We start from the raw sequence: 24,804 nt of genomic DNA, 5'->3' as shown, positions 1-24,804 counted from the left end.
AGATTAGCCTCATGTTGTTCGTATTAAGCAGAATTTATTTGGATACAGACTAACTGCTGGCATATGTGTGTATCACTGCTAATCACAACTCTACTCGGAGTCGTTAATTATGGAACACTTTTGCTTATCTTCATGCAAGATGGAGATGTTGGCGAGTAAACAAGACGAAGCTCGGCGCACACCTCTAATTGCTTGATTATTTTTGACAGATCCGTGCGACTCCTCGGCTTCGAGATTTGCACGGGCAAAATAAAAAGCCATAAATCTTTTCTGCAGAGTTAATGGGGTTATTTGAGTCCTGTCCAGACACTCTCTCCCCACAGAGTGTCTAGTTTCAGATGTCACTCAGAGCTTTGTTTGCCCCCCAGGGTGAAGGGTTAGAGGTCAAGGTTCAGGGCCAGTTGGCTGAGTGGCCACAAAAGCCCAGGCTTCCCCTCAGCACATCCGATCCCTTCGTCCACACCAGCCCGCAGCCACAATGAACGGATCGGTTTGCAACATTTGTCTTTTCTTATTATAACCTAAAATTAATTTTCACTTGTGTCAAGAATTATAAGCGTATTGTTCGCAGTCTCACAATGAGCTCATAAAAGTGCCTTAGTTTTTAACGGCTTGAAACTTTAATTGTTTCTCAGTGGAAACTTGTGTAATTATTCAGTTACAGCTCTTGTTTTGCTCTTTGTTTCAGCTTTTCTCTGTCCAGCTACTGTTTAAGCCCGCTATCGCCACAGAAAACATTCTTCACTTCTTCTCATTAAAGGCCGTCCTCTTCTCTCGTTCTCTGTCGACAGTAACGATCAAGATTTGCACCTCCAGCAAAATCTCACATCAGCCTGTTGAAAAGAGGGGAAAAAAAAACAAGTTCACAGTTTCTTTGTTCGAAACACCTCAGAAACTTTGCAAGCCCACAACCTCACCCACATCAGCCACCACCCACAACCTCAACTTTTCTCCCTGCCCCACCACCCACCCACCCAAACATGTCCCCCAGCCAGGTTTATTATGCCGTTTCACGCAGACCAAAATTGCAGCTGCATGGAGAACAATCTGGAGCACATTAGCTCAGGCGCTGTGATTTATAAATTGTTTCTCAGGCCATAAATCCCTGCTGTAATTGTGCACAAGCACCCCTCTCTTTCTCCAGTCACTCCCCCTCCGTTCTCTCTCTCCTTCTCCTCTTCTCTCTCTCTCTCTGAGCAGCTTACAGTTCTTGGGTTAACGCTAATTGTTTGCAGAAGTGTGCAGTTTAGATTGAGGAGAAGTTTGTTGCATTGTGGTGCAGATTTGGGGCCTCGCGGAAAACAGCTCTTCATGAAAGATAAACGTTGCGACTTTTCTGTGCTGTTTGTAAACCTTTTTCGGTCACGTGGCGCGAGCCCAACGTCCAGAACGAGATGCGAGCGTCTTGTTTTAAGCTCCATGTTACTGTGGTTCATGCTCTGCATTCCTGAATACTGTGTAATTGAAAGGGGGCCTCTCCTAAACTCTATTCCTGGGAATTTGATATTTGGAGCAGCCCCTGATCGTAATCACCTTGCTGTTCTCGTTAGATTGTATTGAAAGTGAAAGATAGCAACAGCTGTATATATTGTTTTAAGCAGCATGTCCAGCCTTGAGTTCTCTGTGGTCTGCAAATTGTCATGAAGACATTTTTCAGCAACTCTGGAAAAGCATGTAGACATCTGTTCTGAAAATGTGCAAAAAGCGATTTAATCAATATTGACATTTAAAAAAATTACATTGTCAGGAGGTAGCAGCCCCATTGTTTTGCTTTCAAGAGACCTGATGAACCTTGAAGAGGTTTGGGATCCTCATGACCCAACCTCATCCCGCCTTGTGACTCCTCTAAAGGCTTTTTCCTCCAGCCCCTGAAAACCTATACGTTCCTAGTGGAGAATTTATTCCTTACAAAGTTTCAGACATGTAAGAAGATCCCTCGATGTGGACGTGAATTGAATTTACAGCCCGATGTTTCACTAGGTCATGATTTAGCACTTAATATCACTGCGCGCAGCGTGATGAAAATGAAGCCTGCAGATTGCAGGGGAATGACTTATACAAATGTTTCAGGTATAAAAATGCTTTGGCGACCGTCCAGGCCTCCCCGCAGTGTGCTGACAATACACATAACTAATCCCTGGGAATGTCATGGTAGTAAGTTGTGCGCTTTTGTCGCACATTGTGGAAGTTTGAACCTACTTCTGAAGCACTTTATGAATCAATTAGATCCTACAAGGATTATGTTTATGTCAGTGAGATTATTTTCAGTTCCCAAAGTCATTCATTTTATGTTGATTTAGTTTGTTAAAAGTGGAACAATGGCGGCTAAGAGCATAACTTTGCCTCAGACTCGTTTGAACCGGACTTTTTTCTGTGTTCCCAATACTCAGATATGAGAATGATATGAGTTTCGCCTCTAACAGGCAGCCTCTGTGCCTGCGCGACAGGCCTGAGTGTCTAAACATACCTGTGGTGTCTGAATGTGTCTGTGTGTTTGAGCAGAGCTGGAGGGGAGGGCGGCGGGGCGGCGGGGCAGGCTGGCTGGCGGGCGGAGAGGAGAGGAGACGGAGAGAGGAGAGTGGAGTGAGCGGGGTTAGCAGTGGGGTGATAGGGATGTCAGGTAGTAAAATCTGAGATGAGGCAGGGCCCAGAAGTCTGCGAGGGGCCTGGAGATTTGCGCCTGCACTCGGAGAGCAAACACAGGAGGCATCTGCAGGCAGCTGTGTGTGTGTGTGTGTGTGTGTGTGTGTGTGTGTGTGTGTGAGTGTGAGATAGAGGGGGGAGGGGCTGCTGCCGCCGCCGCTGCTGCTGCTGCTGCTGCTGCTTAGGACAGGGGGGTGGGGGTGTGGAGCTGGGTGGTGGTGGTGGTGGTGTTGGGTGGTGGTGAAGAGAGGAGGAGGGTGGACTTGCAGAGTGAACACAATCAGCCCTCTGTTTTCATAAGACTTGTGGTATGTGAGAGCAGAAACAAATGTGTTTAATTTAGACTCTTTTTTTCCTCCCCCCCTCCCCCCTCTCTCCCTCTCTCCCTCTCGCCTCCTCCGCTACTACACCCACTTATGCCCACCTCAGTTTTTTTTTTCAAGACTGACGTTCTCCCTTCAAGATGCCTCTCCTGCCACTCTCAGCTGCTTTTAGGAAGTTTAAAAAAAGGAGCCAAGAAAAGTTAAAAAAGAGGTGGAACAATCAGCCAGTGTGCCCCGTCAGAAAAAGAGACACACTTTTAGCAGACGCACTCAAATTTACTCTCAGAGGGCGGGGGTAAATATTTATCTGCACTTTCTGGAAGAAGAAGAGAAAAGGATTATTTTTATGTCTTTGCCGAGAGTTTGGAGTGATTACCGTGCTGTGGTATTTGCCCTGTTGAGTGTGAGGGGTGCATGCTGGACTTATTATTGCCTCCTAAATGCCTTGGCAGGAAACGCTGTATTATATTGGTAACCCATGCTGTCTCCAGTCAATTTGTGTTTGGTCATAAATGAAAAATTCAGCTCGCACTTGTGTGTCATTGGCGTAGACCGGGGTTTCGCGCACACACACCTACGCTAACAGACGCGCGCGCACACACACAGACACATATGATTTCTAAGTCGAGCTTTACTGTAAACATCCAGCCAACCACTAGTAACCACCTCGTGTTCTGGAGTTAATTATACAGACGTTTACGGCTGTGAATTTCAATGAAACGAGGCTACTCCCCGAACAATAAAAAGTTGTGTTCCTGTGCGACTGGACAAACAATGCCACAGGACACGGAAAAGGACGACATCTTTGACATTTTTAGGTGTAGTCCGTCTTGACACCAGATCACGCTGACATTGAGCGGCGCAGTTTGTGACAATTGAAAGCAGATCTCCCAGGTACGGGAAACCACATAACTGACTTCACATAATTGACTTGAATAGCTTCGCGCCCTCCTCTCTGTCTTTATGAGATGGCCTTGCTCTTACCAGATGCATAATTATTTTCTTGTGTGTCTAATTATACAGTGAGTTTTATATGACCTGCTGTTCTTGCCCTGTAACAGAATTACTCACTTATTCCTAACCTCAGCGCGACTCAAGAACGTTTTCCTCTAACTACACCTGATTAAAAGTACCTGAAAGAAAGTGGGACTGAATAGGAACAATTCTGGCTCCGTTTAAAGATTCATACGAGCTCCACGGTAACGCTCTCAAGCTGTGGACACAGGAAGCAGTAACTCACGATCGTGTCATGTGAAAAGGAAGAAAAAAAAAATAAAACTCTGATACAAATAATTGCTTGGGTTGCAAAAATGCAAACTCCTGCTGAAGTGGCAGCTCACTCACCGGGGCTGAATGTTAAAGAAGCTTTTTAGGGGCGTTTATCTTGGCCTTGTGTTCTGTTAATGCTGTTTTATTACTGAAACAGCAGTAAATTCACTCCCAGGACTTTTCAAATAAACCCAGTCCGCTGGCCAGTTTGGCCTTGCACAGAATATGCATGAGGTGCTCACGTGACACCGGTGCTCATTGATTTATTTGAAAGTTTAATCTTGTCAAATTCAAAATCTGGACATACTTTCTATCTCTTCCACTCGTATAGAAGTGGACGGAGCTGCCGGCAGAGTGTCCGACCATCTTGGGAATCTTGGAAAAACCTTGCCGCGGTGTTGTTCGGACCTCCCTCGCGCTGCCTCCCCTCTTCGCTCTCCTCTCTCCCTCTTTGCACTAATAGTTCTTTTGTGTACAAGAGCATGTTAAGAGGCCAATGAGCCTGGCCTTAATAGGCCACGTTGCCATGGAAACCGTAGCACTCTGGATGTCTGACCTTTGACCCAGTTTTTTTTTACTGGCTGTGAATAAGAGTGCAGGACGACCGACCAGGTCACAATAGAGGCCCGGCAAACCGAGGGAGTGCCCCTGTCATAGTCACTTAACTTCATTCCTCTCTGGGCTAATGGACACTTCAAATGTGGTAGCCATCAGCAGGATGCTATCTCCACTGTGGGCTTCACACGGTTAATATAATGTAAATGCAGAGATTCGAGTGATGAGCTGAAGAACTGAGAAGTCCGTCTTTGAGTTTTTTACAGGCACCTGATGTGATCAGAACGAAAAAAAACGTATTTATCAACAAATTATATTTTTATTGTTTCCTTCTCTTTGTGCGCTCCTTTAAGATAGCTTTAATTAATAACTTCCTCCAGCACTAATCTTCTTACTTCATAGTGGACCGGATAATAGGACATGGTCCCCATTCAGTAAAATTTGCAGTGGCCCAATAGTGCATTGTGGCTCTGACCAGCTGAGCTGCTTGTCGTTTCCCCATCAATTACACACTAATTAGCACAATGACTGCCGAGGTTTGCTTAAGAATTGTCACTGTAATTGCCTCTAATGTTGGCAAACAATGAGCTTTAATGCAAACTCTGAGACAAGGCGGGGGCTGCTTCTCGCATTGTCTTTGTCCCCGAAAAGCAAGAATTGTGTTTCATGCATAGATCAGGTTGAGGTGTCAATGGCCCCGCATGAGCAGGTGATATCAGTAGAGTAAACCAGGGAGGGCCCGTCGTGTAGGGGGCCTGACAGGGCCATTGTCTGAAGTTGCTGTTCATATGGGCAGGGGACGGTAATTAACACCTCAGCCAAACAGCAAGCTGTGCGGCCCATTTGTTTTCTGTTGGGGGGTAAAAGAAAACAATGGGGAGGGGTTCTCCACACAGTAGGTGATTGACATTATCTGCTGGAGCGATCCGCCGAGGCATTCCTGCTGCTCCGCCATTCAACACAAGTTGGGCAAAGCCATTTCACAAGCGGCAGGCCTCGTCTGAGCTGCCACTTTATACATATTCACTCCTTTGTTTGGCGTTTGACTGGGGCTGATTGTTTGCTCCTGATTGATTGAGTTAAAGCAACTCAGCATTTAACAAAATCACAATTAATCAGTTTTTATGTGACAGTGGTTACTGTTTTCATGAATCAAGACATATCCTTAATTGTTGTAGTTTTGCACATTTTATAGGAATATAATTATTTGGCTGTTTGGGCCTTAAAATAATTTCACCATATTTTTAGGCTTTATTCCAATACACAAAATCTCCTCATAGGCTCTTGATAAATACTGGGACTGGGCGACAAAGTCAAATATTAAGATGTTTGGACCAAAAACCTCGATGTCGGGATGACTGTTGGTACTTTCACACAATATTAACACAATTAAATTCTTCATAATCATCAGTAATGTGGATGTAATGACTAAGTGGGTGAAGTAAAACAGTCTGGTAAGTTCAGAAAATAACATAACTTGCAGCCCTTTAAAGCAGGAAATACTGACAACATGTCATCACAATATAAATATATCAAAAATCTAAGTTGATGTAATATCGACACATTACCCAGCCATTTATTCTGTATTAATATTATTTTTGACTTAACTATGTGTCTGATTGACAGCCATTACGACTTCTCACCACAGCCCCGGAGTCGACAGATAGTTGCGAGCAAAGTTTGTGATTTTTTTCAGTCCCTTTGGCAGAGTGTCTGACTTAGTTTGACAGCAAATGTCCAGACATCTGTCTCTTCTCCGTGCTCTGATGTTGGCCCGCAGTATGGCACCACACACTTCAGAGATGACAAAGACTCTTGGCTGTATATTCCTTCGCTCTGTGAGAGCAATGTAACAATTAGAACCCAGCTCTGGCAGGCCACATGCCCCAGAGCATATGTTGCATTCTCTGTGTTCAAAAAACCAAAGGGCTCCAGTGTAGCTTTTTGGAAAATTTCAGTGGCATCACTGCCACCTTTGTCGCATCTGGGTCCTGTAAAAGTAGCACATTCTACTGATGTCTATTCTGAGTGTTGGAGGCAGCAGGGAAGGCTGGAAGACAATTAGAGAGCTATGAAAATGGATCAGCTAAACTTTAGTTACACATTTCTTTCAGTACTCTGTCCGAGTCTGTTTACCAGAGCTTCCAGCTCCCTTGCTGAAACAGACATTGCTATGGGCCCCGACCATATGTCTGTATTTGTTTCCAGCAAAATAAGGGCACGTGTAAAGCATTACTAAATGTCTAGAAATTAGTTTATCTCCCGTTTCAATCTCCTACGAACATTTAATATCACTTTAACCATGTCGTAACCACTTGAATCATTCATTTTTAAGTGCAGGCTGTCCTAACTTTTTCTCTTACACTTCCCTTGTGTCCTTTTTTTTTCACTGAGAAAGTTTTCGCTGAGCAGCATGGCCCACAATTCCTCGCCTTTTGTTTCCTGAAACAACTCACAGGCCCAAAGCACCCTCCCTCTCTCTGCCTCTCATGTGTTACAGTGAGTGGTGTGCTGCCGCAGTCTGGACTGGAGCTAATGTGACAGTGTGCGGCTGGCATTACCTGGCTGCATGTTTCAGGGGAGTGTGTGAACAGTTGCCCCATAGGGCACACTGGCAATTAAAAGAAAAGTAGGCGCTCAGAAAAGTGCCTGGGGGCATGTTCCTCGGCACTGGCAGAAGCTGTCAAATAAGGGATGGATCGGGTGGGAGAGCCGGGGTGGGCACGGCCGGGCAAGACCAAACGCTCACAATAGCGCTTGTTTCATTTGTGGAAGGACTCATGATTGACATAGATTAGACAGAGAAAACTGCATTGTTTTGGATTTTCTCTCCAGAGAGCGGCATTCATTAGGCACCATGCACACAGCAGAGTAAAGTTTCAATAGGGAGCTCGCAGCCTCTAAAAGCAACTGCCTCCTGACAGTTGTATGGACTTGGGCCCATTAGTTGGAACCTACGATTCAGCCTTGAGCAGTATAGTGAAAATGAAGAGGGCTGATGTCAACTCCAAGAATTTCCCCCCTTTTCGAAGGGAAAAAGGGTCCCCTTCCCCCTGCCTCGGTGCTCTGTTGGACCCCAGCTGTCAGGAAACAATACCCTCTGCCTGCTCCGACAAACTCATTCCTGAAAATGTTTTTTTTCCCTCCTCTCCCTTTTCCCCCTCCTGCTATAATGTCTTTTCCATTTTTAACCCGCAGCCATCCAAGCTTCCTTCCTCCTTACAAACCCTGAGTGATGAATGAAGTTTTAAAAATCGAAACCTGAATGCAGGACTCCTCCAGTTTGCTTGTTTGTCATCATTTATCCTGCAAAGTAGACAAAGCATCGCGTATATTCTTTAGCTGGTTTTGTCTGTCATGTCACAGAAAGTGGCAGATCCTATTTCTCGTCCAGATGTTTGCTATGGGTGGATGTCAAACTGTTTGTGTGTAGGAATTCATAAGCTATGTAAATAAAAAACGACAGAATGATAACTGAGGATACATGTTGAGATTAAGCAATGGGCTCTCACAGACAGATACATAACCCATAATACATTAAATAATGAAGTGTGATACCTTTATGTCTCAGCGCTACATGAGCCTGGATGAGCCAAACATAGCCTTCAATATAAAACCCTTTTAATTAATTTGAAATTGTACCAGGGAGAAAATCCACATGCATGACAAGCTGCTGTGTCCGGTATTTAAACTGATTCATAAACCAGATGGTTGAGCCGTGCTTTTTTGGAGCTCTGGCTTCATGCTATCTCCATCGCTGGAGGACAAAAAAATGCTCAGCTTGTTGTATCAAGCAGTAAATCACAAAAACCTCTTCTGGAGTACACAACTCTTTCTCCATGGCACCGTGGAGCAGTAACACGTTGGTGGAAATCTTTGTGACGCGAGGAGAAATAAAAAGAGTGAAAGACTTGCAAACACTTGCACAATGACCCTCTATGATAACTTTGATACATGTGTGAAAAATAGTGATACAGAAAGGAGGAGGGGCTACGTGCGGGTCAAAAGGCCAAACCAATTGAGACAGGAGTTAGCTGTGAGTCCGCAGCTCAACCCCTCGCTGCTCTGTACACGGGGCTTCCTTCCAGCTGTCTCTTCCCACCCGCTCGGCGATGGGCGCCCACAGCTGGCCTCTTGTTTTTCCTTGACAAACGGCAATTTCACAGTCCTCCACCAGTCCGTTGTGTTCACATCACTCTCCCTGCTCTCCCCCGTGCCAGAACTCACTGTCTGACTCCAGCAGCAATGTGGGTCCCGTACAGGTGTCTGCTGGAGATCTCTGCGGGCTTCACCATTCATACCACTTTTTCACACTCTAGGAAAACATCCAAACCCTACTGTTCTGTAACAGTAACATGTAGAGATTTTATTTGCTAAGTGAGGCCTTACTTTAGCTTTTTGGCCTGCATTTTTTTTTTTTTTTTTACTGTATTTCCTGTGTGTAACTCTGCTCTCTCTCTTCTCTCGCCCACAGTACCTGCAGATGAAATGGCCTCTTTTGGACGTCCCTGGATCTGCAGGACTAAAAGACTCCCGTTCTCCAACACCAGGACATTTAGTAAGTAGATACTTGCACTCAGAAAAACAGACAAGATCAAGCCCAAATTCTCATGATGTGAAGACTCAAAGAAGGATTTTGTATTGGAGTAAAGATCACGTTTGGAGTCAGGATTCATCAATATATTATCTTCACATTCATCAATGTTTCAGATGACTTGCTTGCTGGGAGGAGGGGGGTAAAGTCAGGATTTCCACAGTAAAATTCACACGTCAAATAACAGAACTTTGGTCCTCAGTTGCACCAATTTCCCCTTCCTTATTTTGTGCCGCTAATAAGATGTTTCCTCCGGGCTACATTAACCTAATTATCAGACAAATCATATAAACTTATTGGGGGAATCAGTTTACTGCGCACCATATAAATCATTTAACCAAACTATCACCGTAATGCGGTTATTCACGATAATGAAGTTATTGTGCGCATGTTAATGCACTGGTTCCCATCCCTCCATGTGCAGCTTCTCCCTCCAGCACCCGCAGGCCAGCTGCTGAACAATATGTCTGTCTTTACCACAATAACTCAGCCTCCCTCATAAATCTCTCAAGTTTGAGCCTCCTCGCCATTCCTGAACTTTCCCACACAGGTGTGAACTAGTCATCACGGTGTCTCACCCCGATTAGACAATGCGGGGCCTCAACAGACCTGTTTGGTTCGTGGCTTCGCTGGGGAATGTGTGTTCGGCGTTGAAAAACATTATATAACATGAAGCCCAAGAGTGTGTCTATCTCGCATCTCACCTGTTTGATTGTATCGGGGCGTTTTCTGGTTCAGGAAGTCATGCTAAGCAGCGTGTGGAGCACAAAAACTACCACCACACCACTTTAGTTAAAAGAGCTGTTGTGACTCAGCCCCTTGACCTTACACATCCTGGCTAGACGTTCTTGCTGAGTTTGTGGTTGATTCGCTGGATCCCATAATCGCAGTGATGCTCATGACAAAGTCCTCATTGAGAGCAGTCAATGGGAAATTGTTGTGGAGGGGACGGAGTTTGCTCATGGGAATCCAGGACTGACTTCAGTCTCAAAAGAAACCAATTGAAGATTTTTTATTAGAATAAATGCTGACCCGTCAGTGACCTTTTTGATTTTTCTCCGGGACACAGCAGCTACTGTGTGGAGATTTGTTGCAGCAAACATATTTTAAGATGGTTTTAACAAAGTCTCTTTTAGTCATGTTTACTGTTGGTTTATATCTTCGAGGTGAGGATAATACTGAATTCAAATGTTTGATTTTTTTTTTAAATCTGATCTGGTGTTTCATCTTCACATTCTCTCTTGTGAACAAGAAATCTTTTAATTTTTTCATTTGTAATGAAGCGGTATGTTAGTATTTGTTTGTTGTCTTAAAGGAGCACTTTGTTGTTTTGGAGAATTTTGATATTGACAATATTAATGAGGTAATAACTCAGAAATATTTATTTTTTCCATAACTGAATAAACAAGCTGTTCTCAGAGGAAAATAAGGTCCCACAACACTGTTTGAAGCAAGAAAGGTGGCAGGGTCCGCCACATATAAACAAAGTAAAACAATATGAATGTTGTGTTGTCCTTTAAGTTTGTTTATTCTGTCATGAAGATAAAGAGAGTTTGTTTATTAAGTTTGTTCAGACATAAAAAAAATCCTCTGATTAAAATTTCTTCCCGAAACTAGTGTATCTTCAAATTTCAGTTAATACACTGTAAAATCTGACAAAGTGATTTTACTAAAAAAGAATTGATGAAACTTATTACCTCAAAATTACCAAGTAAAGTAGACTAATAATTTTAATTGTTCAAACTTTTTAGCTTGTGCACCCTAAATGTAATAGTCTACTTAACTTGATAACTCTGAAGTTATCCTACTTTTTAAAAGTCAACTTTTTAAATTTACAGTGTAGTTATTTCACTGTTAACGAACAATTAAATACTTAATAAACCATTTATTAAGCAATTCTAAAGGTTCATTAACATCTGTTTTAGCTTGTTAATGGCCATCCAAATAATGTTTATAGATGAACTACACAGTGTTTATTTACCATTTACCAAGTATTACCAACATTAGTAGCAACTTACAATAAACTATTGCTTAATAAACATAATTGGTAAACTTCGCATTGTTTATTTATAGTGAAATAACTTTTAACTTAAGTTTTACTAACTATAAGCTTGCCCTGTATTAATGATGGTTATATAAAGTGTGACCCAAAAAATCTGTAAGAGGCACAAAGGAATTTTTGAAAATTTAGATGTGATGAAAAAGGCTTTGACAGTCTGACAATTTTTCGTTTCATTCCCTTCAAAGTGCTCGAAAAGTCGCGAATTGAATTGAATTGAACCGAAGTGAAGTGAAAGCACATCGACTCAGTTCAAGTTCTCTGCTTCCTTTTCTTTTCTGTCCTTCAGTAGTTGTTGATACTTTTTATGTGGCTCCGTGTCGGTTTTTCTGTTTGGCCTTCATCTTTGTGAACTTCATTCAGCCAGAAAATCAATACAGAAAGAAACATTGTCAGAGAATGTGAGGAATCAAACTGTTTCTTTACTCACGTAACATAAAATGCTCTCACATTTTCTGATTAATAAGTAGCCTTCACTTTTCATTTGTTGAATCAGGTTTATTTTCTTGGGTTTTCAGTTTATGTATCTGTTTCTTTGTATCTTGAGTTTAAGTGAAATAATTGTTACTTTGTAAGGGTGAAGTCATGCTATTTATTATGATCATTATACTATTTTTATTGCTATTGAATGGCCAAATGCCAAGTGCAAACATCTTTAACATAACCTTAAATGGGCAGAAGAAGAAACTAAGATGAGTGTTATTGTCTTGGAACTCAAGTAATACTTTCGTTTTAAGTGGCATAAAAGGTGGGGAAGTTCACTCAAAGTGTAACAGCTTTCAGTATGTGAACCAAAACAGGAAGTCGCCGTACGTGATCTGGTGACCAGGGGTCATTTGATGTGTGGTGGGAAGCTCTAACACCGGGCACGGTGTACCCTGGGCACGGAGGATAGAAAGTGAAACACCCCGCTGTGGCGTTACCCCCCACTCTGGGCCAGGAGCCCACATGCCCCTCTGGTGTGCTGCTGCTGACAGGGAGCCAGGCTGATTATGTGCTCATTACTCCAGCCGAGGAGAGAGAGGGAGAGTGGGAGGGGAGCAGCAGGCTGGCTCCCCAGGCCTGCAGGCTCCCCAGGCCCCAACACTGCACTAATGAGAGCAGGGGGAGCGGATGGGCACACACGGGGGGCCAGGGATTACTGCCCAGGGCCAAGAGGAGCCAGAGAAAGAGACCTGAGGAGAGGAGGCGAGGAGACACCAGCAGGGACTCCTGCAGCAGACCTGTACTCCTGCAGTCATTCTGCAAGCATGCGTTCAATCTGACAGCGTTGTTTTGTTTTGATGATGGACTTGCATGGATTGGTATATCAGTCAAGAGCTGCCTGTAGGTGCATGTGTATCTTATACTTTATATGCATAATGTTAGCTTACAGATAAGAGGTCCTCACAGTCGAACGCCTCCACAGATGATTAAATCATCCACTGACGAGCCACCGCACGAAAACAATGTTGATATTTAGTTTGCTTCATGAATGATATCATCTCACTGTGGAGATCAATGCAATTATTGTTGCTTGACCTCAAATTGCTTTGACATTTTCGGCTAATTCTGCCAACGTGGAACAAGACAAGAGGATGTAGGATAGAAATCAGAGCATTCAGTGGATTCGAACATCCAGGGGAAGACCATCCTGTCACTGTGCAGATTGGGTCCATAAGGCCGGTATGCTAATCGGAGGCTGCTCCGGCCTGAGAGCCTCAATTATTCAACAGACAGGTTTGTTTAGCATTCAGTTGGTGTTGCTTTTGGTAGTAATGGCGGTGGTGGTGATGGTGGTGGTAGGGGAGTGGGAGGACTAGGAGGAAGCGAACAAGCTTTTCTATCAACATACCGCACCACACTATGCATACACGCACACACACACGCAACACACACATACGTCCAGCACCCCCCTAAACCCCCATATAAGCTCCTGTGTTCAGAGGGCTGCCTCCTAATGAATAATACATCAAAGGCGCTGCAGGGCCAGGTGATGCAGTATGGGAACTTGTCAGCCCATCAGTAGTGGCTGAACTGGAGAGGAGAGGAGAGGAGAGGAGAGGAGAGGAGAGGAGAGGAGAGGAGAGGAGAGGAGAGGAAACAAAAGGGAAGGAAAGGAAAGGAAAAGAGAGGAAAGGAAAGTAGATGAGAGGAAAGGAAAGGAGAGAAGAGTAGAGGGAAGGGAAGGGAAGGGAAGGGAAGGGAAGGGAAAGAGAAGAAAGGAGAGAGGAGGATAGGAAATGAAATGAAGTAGAGATGGCGTTGCCGTCTCAGTCATGTCCGTCTCATACTCATCCTGCACAACGCACTGATTCACAATCGCCAACACTCTGCTGATAATGATGTCAAGGCTGGGCACTTCCCCTGTTGAGGTCACTCAGTCACTTGCAGTAATTTGTCCATAAGGCCTATTCTCTGTGTCATTACCGTCTACACTGACTTCTTCTGTTATTCTGGATTAGACGGAGCTGTGACTATCTAATGAGGTAGAACTGACCAGGGTGTCTGTCCATCAGTTAGTTATACTCAAATATGGGCTGATCTGCACTTGACAGGGACGCAAGAATCCCCCTCTTTGTTTCAATATCGTATTAGTGTCTCATGTAATTAAGGCATGGAGGGACCGGGTCCTGTCAGAGTGTCATAAGTCACTTAGTCACCAAATTGTTTAAGTGAATTGAAGTGGCAAGGTCTAGAGCATCATTCCAGAGATGCCTTTTGTCTCCCTGCATGTGTCCGGTGCAATCTTCAACCCTCGGGGCGATACGACACTTTAAGTGAAGATATTAACTGAAAATATGCTGTTTTTTTTCTCTTCTCTCCGAGCGATACACACACTCGCTTTCGACCCATATTTTTCAACAGACCTTTGACTGGAAGTCCGGTGAGACTTTCTCATTTTGCATTAGGCAGTGAACAACCGGGATCCATCATGAAATCAAAGGCTTTGGGAGGACTGAACTGAATACTGATCTGAGGTCTGCAGTCCTGCTGGGCCACTGCGGAGACGAGATCCTCTTCAGAAATGGAATGAGGAACCAGTGCTTTGATTCCATTTAAACTCAGATTTCGGAGTGAAATTACGCGAGATGGTGTTCATAAGCGGCGGATTCACCCAGAAAAAATGTTAACGTATATGCGTCAGTTTACAAATCTTGATTTCCAGTGAGATACGTCTGTGTTTGTGTCCAGATACGCCTTGTTGATTTTGTTAAACTTCTCTCAATTTATTTAATGACCACTGGGGATATTCACTCCAGTAATGTGACGCCACTCTGCTCTATATTATTTTAAGCCAGAATATTACTGCCATTGACCCTTTCAGAGGCGATGACCAGACGTAAAGCACACGTTGGCTGTGATGAATGGCATAGTTTTGGAGCGGTTGATTTTAAAGACATACGACACGGTCATTCCCCTCTCACGTCCGCTTCCTGTTGGCGTTGACAAACAAGGCTTGGATTTCTCAGCATGCCAGGCATTCTTTTCACCCTGTCTTTCCTGGAGTTTTGAAAGGCCTCTGAGCCTCCCACCCAGAATCACCGAGCATAAAGACACACAAAGCTGCGGGGTTATTCAGTTTGTTCTAAGCTCTCTTCCCCATCGGCTGTTTGCCTAGTAATTCAATTCAGATGTGCAGGATCCAAAAACATGTTTGCTTGAATGAAATCCACCCCTCCACCCACATTGACCAAGGACTGTGCTTTTCTTAGCGTCGTTCCAAGTTGGACAGCCAAAGCGAGGTACTGCCACCTCGGCCTTTTTAGTTTCAAACCCTCTTAAGAGACAGACATCTTTTCTCTGCACCGGCTCAGCAACTTTTTGCTATGTTTTTTTTTCTTTTCCTTTAAACCTTCCTGTTACTATGTCCAATCACTCTAAGACCAGTTCTTTGTGTTTTTACTTCCTAGCTGAGAGGTGTGCACCACCTCAGACCTGTTTGCGACAAGCATGTCTATGTAAAGAGCCTGATTTCAGTCTGTTGATGTAGATACCATCTGGTTCCAGGTCGCTCTTTATCTGTCCTATCACGTAGATGTTGTTTATATTTAAAACATGGCTCATGTTCCTTGTGGTTTGCTTATTACACTTTGCTTTAGGTCATGTGACGCTGCGGGCACGAAGATCTCCAGACATGAAGCAAGTGAAAGAAGTTACCGATCAGTCATGTTTGAGTTTTATCGGTAGAAATTATGCCGATTTTGTTAAGATTTTTTTTTCTTAACATAGAAAGTCTTGCAAGTAGGATCAGTGTTGTCGAGATTATAAAAGTAAACAGTATCCCTCTGAAGCCATTCTACCAGCCATTTCTATTCCAAGTAATTGAACCACCCGTCATATTAATATAATTCAAAGACAATTAAACTTACAGAATCAGTAGGATTTGTCCAAAAGATAGTTGGTTGTTGAGTCTCATTCCCAGGTTGTCAAATACAGGCATGTTGGGTTGGTAAAGCATCCTGAGCACAGCAGCAGACTGAGAAATGAGAGAATCCAGGCAGAGGGCTGCAGGGTCTCTGCAGATACGAGACACTAACACACCTTTTCTCCTCATTCCAGTCTCCCTCTCTGTCTGTTTCAATCTTGCTACGTCTGCAGTGCACCATATGCACTGATGGGCTGAAATCAGTAGTGATGTTGGGAATGCGGCGTGCAATGACGCAAAATAAAAATAATGGATAATTCGATAACAATAAGTAACGAGCCTGATTTGGAAATGTAAGGAGTAGAAAGTACAGATATTTGTGTTCAAATGTAGGGAGGAAAAGGAAAAAGTTGTAAAATAAAAAATACTCAAGTAAAGTACAGATACCTATTATACTTAAAGCGTTCAGTACTCATATTTTGCAGTACCAAAACTTTGTCTGTGTTTTGACACATGTAGGCCCACCTCATCCTGTAGTAAACTTAAGCGAACTTATACTTAGTACACAAGATTTGTTTTATTTATCTTTAAATAAAAATCTTACATTTTATTCCCTCAATGTTGTGTACATTTTTCCCCTTAATATCAAATATCGATATTAATCAAGGTACTGTATCCAAGTTAGAAAACCTTGTATCCTGACAACAACACTAAGTAGGATGCAGGTCAGAATAGTTTCACAACCTGCATACTTTCTTTTCTCCTCATTCTGCTGAACTGAGCGGCGGCCCTGGAGTTGAAACTAGTGCCGTCAAACTTAGAAATATGTTTGGAGCACACGATTGGTGTATTCCAGGATATGAATAATTAATAGACATCATTTGAAATTCTCACTGAAGTGCTTCCCAAAATGTGTTGGCACCCAGGTCTAGAGGTCTCGAACAGCCCTCACAATATAGGGAAAATTCGGGCATATTGTACATGAAGTAGAACAACAAAGCACAACTCAAATATACATGACATGTGGGACCTGGGAATTCAACCCGGCAAGTCAACACTATTTCTGCCACGGAGCGTTATCAAAGCCTTCCCTGCGTTGTGTCAAATCGTGTTCTCTGCGCATCATCATATGCTTTGACCTTATATGCTCCAACTCTGGAGAAAACCAACCCTGAGCAAAGGGGTCTTAATATAGCCATGTTTAACACCAGCAAATATTTTCCTCACTCCATCTGGCATTACCAGAATCAAAGCGTGCTTTAGACTCGCAGAGAAACCAATTTGCTAAAGATTTAAAAGGAGGAAAAGGTTGGACCTTCCTTTAAATAAGAGTGGCAGAGGGAAAAAAAAGAAAAGAAAACGAGAGCGCTACAATTTGGAACAATTCTAAGCAGCGTGAAGCAGCGTGCTTTAGACTTGCAGAGAAACCAATTTGCTAAAGATTTAAAAGGAGGAAAAGGTTGGACCTTCCTTTAAATAAGAGTGGCAGATGGAAAAAAAAGAAAAGAAAACGAGAGCGCTACAATTTGGAACAATTCTAAGCAGCGTGAAGTAAGAGAGTGTACAGAAGTCTCAATGCAAACCTTGTTCCCTTAGCAGACCACGTTGGAGAGAGACGAGAGGTTGAGAAGGGGGTGGGGAGGGATATTGAAGAAAGGTTAGCCTGGAGGAACAAGACTCCTTTCTCCCCCCCGACACCCACCCCCACCCACCCCTTGACCCTCCCATGTGACAAGTTGAGCCAACAAGTGCTCTATTCAGCCAGGCAGCCAGGGGAAATGACTGCGAGGCTGAACGATGCCTAATGAAAGTAGAGACGCTGGTTATTATTATTGTCTTCTTCGTGCTCGTCACAGGCGTAATGCCGGTCACGGTGCGGATCTGCACTTTGTCAATGTGCGTAAAAAAAAAAAAGAAAAGGCAGTTTCATCTCTGGACTTTCTGTTCATCACCGCTTATCTTGAGTTGTACAGAATTCAAAGTGTTTTTCTAACATGTAATGTGGCACTGTAACCCACTCATGGGTGTGTGCTTAGACAGAGCGGGAGATGATGTCTCCACTTGTTTATGGGTATTCAGTTTACTTTCGCCTGATTGTGTTTGTTTGTGGCCTGCTGGTGTGACTCTTGGACTCGGTGGCACCGTTGTTTTTCTTGTTGGACTGGACAAACAGTTCTCTCCTCAACTAAATGACCGTAATGGTTTTGGCATGTGTCTGCAAGCCTTTTTAGTGTTTCTTGGTGCCGGTCCAGATTGCATCACAGGGCCGGTCACACGCACAGGCTGTGATGTTTACCGTGGAGGGCACTCACACATGATGGGCCTGTTTACTCCATGCATTTGTTTTGAACAATGGCCAACAGAAATCATGTGAATGCATACAGTGTGGCGGATAGTAACACGCTTGTCTCAGCTGCGAGCGCAGTAGCTTTTGATGGACACTTGTTGCATTGTTCACCTCCTGCTTATTAATGATTTCTGTCTCTTCTTCTCTTGTTTTTTCTTCACCAACAGTCCAATAAAGTCCCCGTGGTGCAGCACGCCCACCACGTCCACCCGCTGACGCCCCTCATCACCTACAGCAACGAACACTTCTCCCCCGGCACGCCGCCGTCACACCTCTCCCCAGAGATCCTCGACCCAAAGACAGGTAAAGTATATTAAAGGATTCACATAACAGTAGATCTTAAAGGGCTATTTCACTTCAAATCAGTCAAAACTTGAAAAATGGCTGTGAAAGTTGCAGTTTTGTCTTTTAAGGAGCTCGGAGGCTTTCGTCAGCTTAAATTCACGTCAGTTAATGAATTAAAATAGTTAACACCAGTCCCAGTGGAAAAAAAGTATCGAGGCAGGAGCTCAAATGTGCACAGACGAACGCACACTAATGAGCTTTACAAGGTCATGAAGTCTGAAAAGGAAACAGTGTGTTCAGACACATTTGGGAGAAAATGTGAAAGTGTTTCTCTCTGGAACATACTGAACAAGTTTCTCTGGACGTTTTCCTGCTTTTTCTCCGCCTTGAAAACTTTGGAACAACTCTGCTGCTGAAACTGCAGACTAAAGACAGCTACCTCCACAGATCGATTCTGAGTGGACTGCAAGAGTACAGCGAAGACGATAGCAAATGTTTTCAGAGATGTAAATATGTTTTTTTGATGACTTGTGTGATCTGTGGCCCACCTGCAGGTATTCCTCGGACACCTCACCCATCAGAGCTCTCTCCATACTACCCCCTGTCTCCCGGGGCTGTTGGTTCCATCGCACACCCCCTGGGCTGGCTCATGCAACAGTAAGTAAGATTTTTCAGCTCTCCACGCAGACAGAACGTGCAGCTTCACCTGCATGCTATCACGCCACAGTTCACCTCACAGTGAGTTCAGATTCAGGAAAGCAAAGAAAAATAAAAGTTTACATTTTGGCATTTTTTGTTAAAATTTTGTTTAGATTTTTAATATCTGTTAAAAATCTGTATGTGCAGGTGCACCATTTCGGGAGAATAATAAATGAAAACATTTGACTTCACCAGGAGGAATTTATGAACATTTATGGGTTTTGCTACGGCTCTGGTAATCAATTGCAACGGTGCTGTTCCACAAGCGGGGGATTTGAGTTGATGAGTGGAGGATTAGTGCTGGTGGGTTAGCTGTCAGCTGTGTTTGATCCACCTCACACTGGAGCTTTTTTTCACTCACTCTGTCTCCCTCTGTCTCTCAGGCAGGGCCAACCCATGTACTCCATCCCTCCGGGGGGATTCCGTCATCCCTATCCGGCGCTAGCAATGAATGCATCCATGTCCAGGTGAGCGGATCAAGTTCAGCAACACCCCCCGACCCTCCCAAAGGGAGACACCTAATATCTGCTGCTTCTATGACATTCTGTAACCACATTACTCCGCTCTCCTCGCCAGCCTTTCTTTAAAAACTGACTGGTGTGCAGTTTTGAACTTCCATTGTTTGCATTGTTGAACAGTTTACAGAAATAGCAGAAATCTTGTTTTGACTATCATGATTTCCACTTCTGAAAAACACTGTCAGATCCCAGACAGGCAGCGGTGTCAGGACTACAAAGGGATGTGATGTCTAAGTCGACCACAGACAAGTTCAGCTTCTTAAATAGAACGAACGTGTTATTAGCATTCAACGCTCCTCTTCTGTCTTTTCTCTCAGAGCTAAACTTCAGTGGTCAGGCCTGTGTTCTGAGCCCCTCCACAACACACACACACACACACACACACACACACACATATGGCAGAGATGAAAGGGCTGCGAATCGATTAGGACAAATCAAAGCTCATCTGAACCTACATGTCCCATCAGACTTAACTCTCTCACCTTCTTTCAAAATTGCACAGATTTGTAGCGAGCCTTCCGGTGTTAGTCATGAGGAAATATTCAGAAGGGTGTCTGTGATCGATAGCATCTGTAGCTCCAACCTGAGGTGGACTGGAAATAATCAGAACATACCTCACTGAAGTTTTTATTCTATTTAATGCAGCGTATTAAGTGCGTGCCAAATATTTGTGGTGGCCCTGAAGCTCGCAACATTATAGAATATACAAAAGCATTTCACAAAACGCAACAACATTTCACAACTTGCAATGTTCAAGGAAACACAGCAATTCAAAAAACACAACAACCTTACAGAAAGCAGCATTTCACAAAACACGTCCCAGAAATGTTTTGTCAAACGTTGTTGTGTTTTGACCTCCAGGGCCACCGTAAATATTGCACCAACCAACACAGTTTCATGCCTCAGAATCGTCCGAACCTGCTGGAAATAAGTCTCTGAGTAAAGCTCATAATGTGTAATGTTTTGTAAATCTGACTCAATCAGAGGATGACCGAAAAAATCAAACAAGTAAGCAAGAATCAGAGTCAAAGTGAAAATCTTACAGAAACAACTCCTGCTACATAAGTACGGCCGCACTACACGAATGCTAATGGGAGCATTATCTTCAAAAATGTGGAGCTTGACTGCGTGCCATCACTTGGAGCAGCATCGAGTTATTCATCAGGGACTTGGTGGGATGTTTACAGAGATAGTGGGTATAGGTTTATTACCGGGGGAACGATATGGCACCTCCTTGTTTATACAGCATGAATTATTAAGTGTTTCAGAGGGGAAAATGGAACATAAAGCATAATGTCAGCTCTTAATCACAGATGTTTTCATTAGGCTTCATGCATTTGCGCACATTTTTTTACTATTTTAAGCTTTTGACTATTTCTCAGTATGAACATTTGTAACCTGGACTCTTGTGTTTGGTGGTTAGAAACAGTTGCAAAAAAAATAAAAAGCCAAGTTAAGAGCGAGTCGAGTGTATCATAGGATAAAGCTGATGGCTCTGGACTCACCTCATGCATGCCGGAAGTGCGCATGACCAGTCCAAAGAGTTAAAATAGAGATATTTTCCAGTCTAGCATGAAGCAGAATGTGCGATGGAGGGATATAGAACTTAATTTTCCCCATTGTTCATTACAATGCTCCTTTGTGCTATAATTGGTAATTGAGAGAAAGGTGTTCTGTGTGGACGGCTGTCAGAACACTCTCCGTCGTCTGGAACGTGGTAAGGAAAGTGGTTTCAGGTGTCACGGCCATGCTGTCGCCATGGTAACAACACACTCCACTTTCCTCCAGCCGTTGCTGAATAAAGGGGCTTTTGAAAAACTCTTTATTTGAACAAAAAGCAAGCATTTCATTGTGTGTATGAATTTAGTCTAGACAGACGCAGTGGGAACAGAGAATTTTCACCCGGAGGGTACGGCAGGGCACAAGTTAGCGCAACTTTTTTTCTAGTCAGGTTAACCGAGGTTTGCTGTTGAACCCGAATGTTAAATGCTGCCCTCTCTCGCCCTCTCAGCTTGGTGTCGAGCCGCTTCTCCCCTCACATGGTGACTCCGCCGCCGCACAGCCTCCACCAGACCGGCATCCCCCACCCCGCCATCGTCTCCCCGGCCATCAAACAGGAGCCCAGTGGTGACATGAGTCCCTCGATGCATGCGTAAGAACAATTAAAATGCTTTTAACTTCACCAAAGTCTGCTTTTGTTGCGGCACAATATTTCACCAGCTCCTCTCCGCTATATTAAAAGCATCTTTTTAATGTTTCGGATTAGCAGGAAGTCCCCGGTTCCTCCGAAGAAAGAAGAGGACAAGAGGCCTCATATCAAGAAACCTCTGAATGCTTTCATGCTGTATATGAAGGAGATGAGAGCCAAAGTAGTGGCAGAGTGCACTCTGAAAGAGAGCGCTGCCATCAACCAGATCCTTGGAAGACGGGTAAGTGGCACAGACACACATGGGCATGCGAGTTCATACGTTGTGTGTGTGTGTTTGTGTGTGATTTTAGCAGCCCTTTGATATTTTCTTTCTTTGTCCACAGTGGCATTCCCTGTCAAGGGAGGAACAAGCCAAATACTACGAGCTGGCCAGAAAAGAGAGGCAACTCCACTCCCAGCTCTATCCAGGATGGTCAGCACGAGATAACTACGTGAGTGAAACATTTCCATTATCATCATCATCATCTACTCTTGTATTAATGAGGAGAGGAGACAAAAGCACCTTTCCAGTTAAATTAATTAGCCACACTTTACTCATAAACGAAACTTGTTGAAGTGGTTGACTTTCGCTCTGAAAAAAAGTTTTTAACGTCTCTGTTTTATGTGTGCAGGGAAAGCGGAAAAAGAGGAAGAGAGACAATAAACCTGACTCAAAACCAGAAGGTGAGGGGCCTTAATTATTTTTTTTATTCACAAGAAAAAACTGTAAAACTATTTATTTTCAAGTGCAACCTTTATTCTTATATTTTTATTTATCTTGTCTGCACGGATCCTTTCCTTCACTAACTCTTACTAACTCCTCTCCCTGCTTCTACACTTTGACAAGCAGCTTATGAGGTTCAGTGCTAATAGTGGCAGGTATGTCTGCTGTTGTGCAACCAAGTGATCACTGTAAAATAAGTGAGCTTTTCACACCTCAGTGCACATTTTTAATGTACTGTGTCATGTTCTTTTTTTACCATCCGAATGTGTTTTACATCCTGTTTCACTTGTAACCTGTTTCCACGTTGATTTGAGCATGTCACGTTTCACAGCCTTCACTGCCACCATCCTCGCTCCTTCACTTCTGTCACCGGCAGCATTGAGGGACGTGAACCAGATTTGAAGCCAGCAGCAGATCCATAATTCAGCTTCTTCTTTTCTCTTTCGCCCTCCCCAGACTTCTCGATAAGAAGCAAGAAGCAGTGCGTGCAGTACCTGCCCTCGGAGAAGATGTGTGACAGCCCCGCGTCGTCCCACGGCAGCATGCTGGACTCGCCAGCCACTCCCTCCGCGGCCTTGGCCTCCCCGGCCGCTCCCGCCGCCACTCACTCGGAGCAGGCCCAGCCGCTATCGCTCACCACCAAACCGGAGGGGCGCATGCACCACCACTTCTCCCTCGCCGGGAAGGCTTCTGGATCCACATCCTCCTCTTCCTCCTCCTCCTCTTCCTCCTCCTCCTCCCAACCCATCTCCATCCCAATTGGTACTTCAGGTAGCCAGCCGACCACACCCATCCTCACCCGGCCAATCCCCTTCACCTCCCTGCACCACTCCATGCTCTCCCCTCCCTCCCCCTTCCATCAGGCAGCCCTTCACTCCCATCATGCCCTGTTCCAGTCACAGCCCCTCTCCTTGGTTACCAAACCGACCGAATGAATCCGCAAAGGCAATTTTCTCCCATTTATTGTGCTGTATATTGCTTTTCTTTTAAATAGGTATTAGAACAACTTTTTTTCTAAATAATGAAAAGGAAGAAATATTATTGGTCAATATTTGACTGTCTCCTTTTCTACATCTCTCAATGAAAAACAAAATGTATTTTTTGTAAAGTTTACTGCAGAACTGGTTTCTTTTTTTTGATGCATTTATCCAATGAACCTCTTGTATAAAAGAACCAATGTACATAAAGTTTCTTTATAAAAACAAAAAGGAACAAAAACATGTTTTCTTTTTAGCCAAAACCTGATTAATGTTAGTATTAAGTTTAAGTCATAGTACTGGCCAATAATTGCAGCCCCCTTTTCAATTCACGAGTGTGTGCCCCTTCTTTGACATGTTAAATAAACATTTGAAATTGTTTCTTAAAAAGAAATGTCTCTTTTTGTCTTTTCACGCCCGTGTTTTTGTCATTTGCTGAACAGACGATTCTTTAACAATGTAACGCGGCTTGGATTAATATTCTCATAATAGTGACCGCAGTGCATAACAAGGTGAAAACTGCTTCTTGTAGGTGTTGCGAATGTAGATTTAATTAGCAGTATAATTTTATTACAGCCACAGAAACTTGAGTTTTCACACCTGTCACTTCTTCAGTCTTATTTTATCCTTTCGTTCCAAACATCTTCATAAAAACGTTGCTGATGGTGGCGAGGATTTTAATGTTTAATAAAGCAGAATTAGGCTAACCACACTGGAAAATGAGCGCCTGACACAGGGTGACAAAAACTGAAGCCCAGAATAAATACAAATAAAAAAATAATAGACATCTGCTCCTTCTCGGCGTACAGCATCCCACAACAATGACAGAAAAGCAGGTCAGCCCCATCCCAGCGCACCGAACCCTGCTCGGGTTCCCTGTTCCTCCTGCACTTTAACTGCATCTTTATTCACCGTTTGGCACGCTGCTTAGGCTTTAATTAACTCAGAGGTAATGGGATGGAGCCCTTGGGACCTCATTAGGCATTTCAATTAGTGAAAAATACACAAGGTAGGTTACAGTTTTTGGTGGCTTTGGAGATGAGGAGTAGTGCCAGGGATGGACCAATTATGAAGGATCGTGGGGGGGGATCACTGGCCTGGAAGAGACCACTACTGAGTTGAGACTTAATCAAGATCTCACCTACAGAGTGTTTGAGCTGATTGGACTATTCAGTGTGTATTTTACCAATAAAGATGAGTTACAGAACCATCGGGCACAGTGGACCAGCAGGGTCGCCTGAGATAATTGAATTGTGTTTCTAGATGCCACAATAA

At 43.7% G+C, this 24,804-nt stretch overlaps 1 protein-coding gene across 4 annotated transcripts in view; it reads left to right on the top strand.

Moving 5' to 3' along the window:
* tcf7l1b (transcription factor 7 like 1b) overlaps window positions 1-23,923 on the top strand; it is a 35,932-nt gene extending 12,009 nt beyond the window's left edge. For 2 of the 4 annotated variants that reach the window (XM_073467092.1, XM_073467090.1), the window contains exons 4-12: window positions 9,265-9,348; window positions 18,306-18,441; window positions 18,978-19,080; window positions 19,506-19,589; window positions 21,652-21,792; window positions 21,910-22,069; window positions 22,173-22,280; window positions 22,461-22,512; window positions 23,009-23,923. In XM_073467092.1, coding sequence (XP_073323193.1) covers window positions 9,265-9,348; window positions 18,306-18,441; window positions 18,978-19,080; window positions 19,506-19,589; window positions 21,652-21,792; window positions 21,910-22,069; window positions 22,173-22,280; window positions 22,461-22,512; window positions 23,009-23,487 — 1,347 coding nt within the window. In that variant the 3' untranslated portion in view covers window positions 23,488-23,923. Of the gene's footprint in view, window positions 1-9,264; window positions 9,349-18,305; window positions 18,442-18,977; window positions 19,081-19,505; window positions 19,590-21,651; window positions 21,793-21,906; window positions 22,070-22,172; window positions 22,281-22,460; window positions 22,513-23,008 lie in introns of all 4 variants that reach the window. The other 2 variants (XM_073467091.1, XM_073467089.1) reach the window with 1 other exon arrangement.
* Window positions 23,924-24,804: the final 881 nt, after the last annotated feature.

Source organism: Pagrus major, chromosome 5, assembly GCF_040436345.1.
Source record: "Pagrus major chromosome 5, Pma_NU_1.0".
Taxonomy (NCBI): domain Eukaryota; kingdom Metazoa; phylum Chordata; class Actinopteri; order Spariformes; family Sparidae; genus Pagrus; species Pagrus major.
Note: the sequence above shows the minus strand (reverse complement) of the source record. Positions and strands in the feature narration are given on the sequence as shown.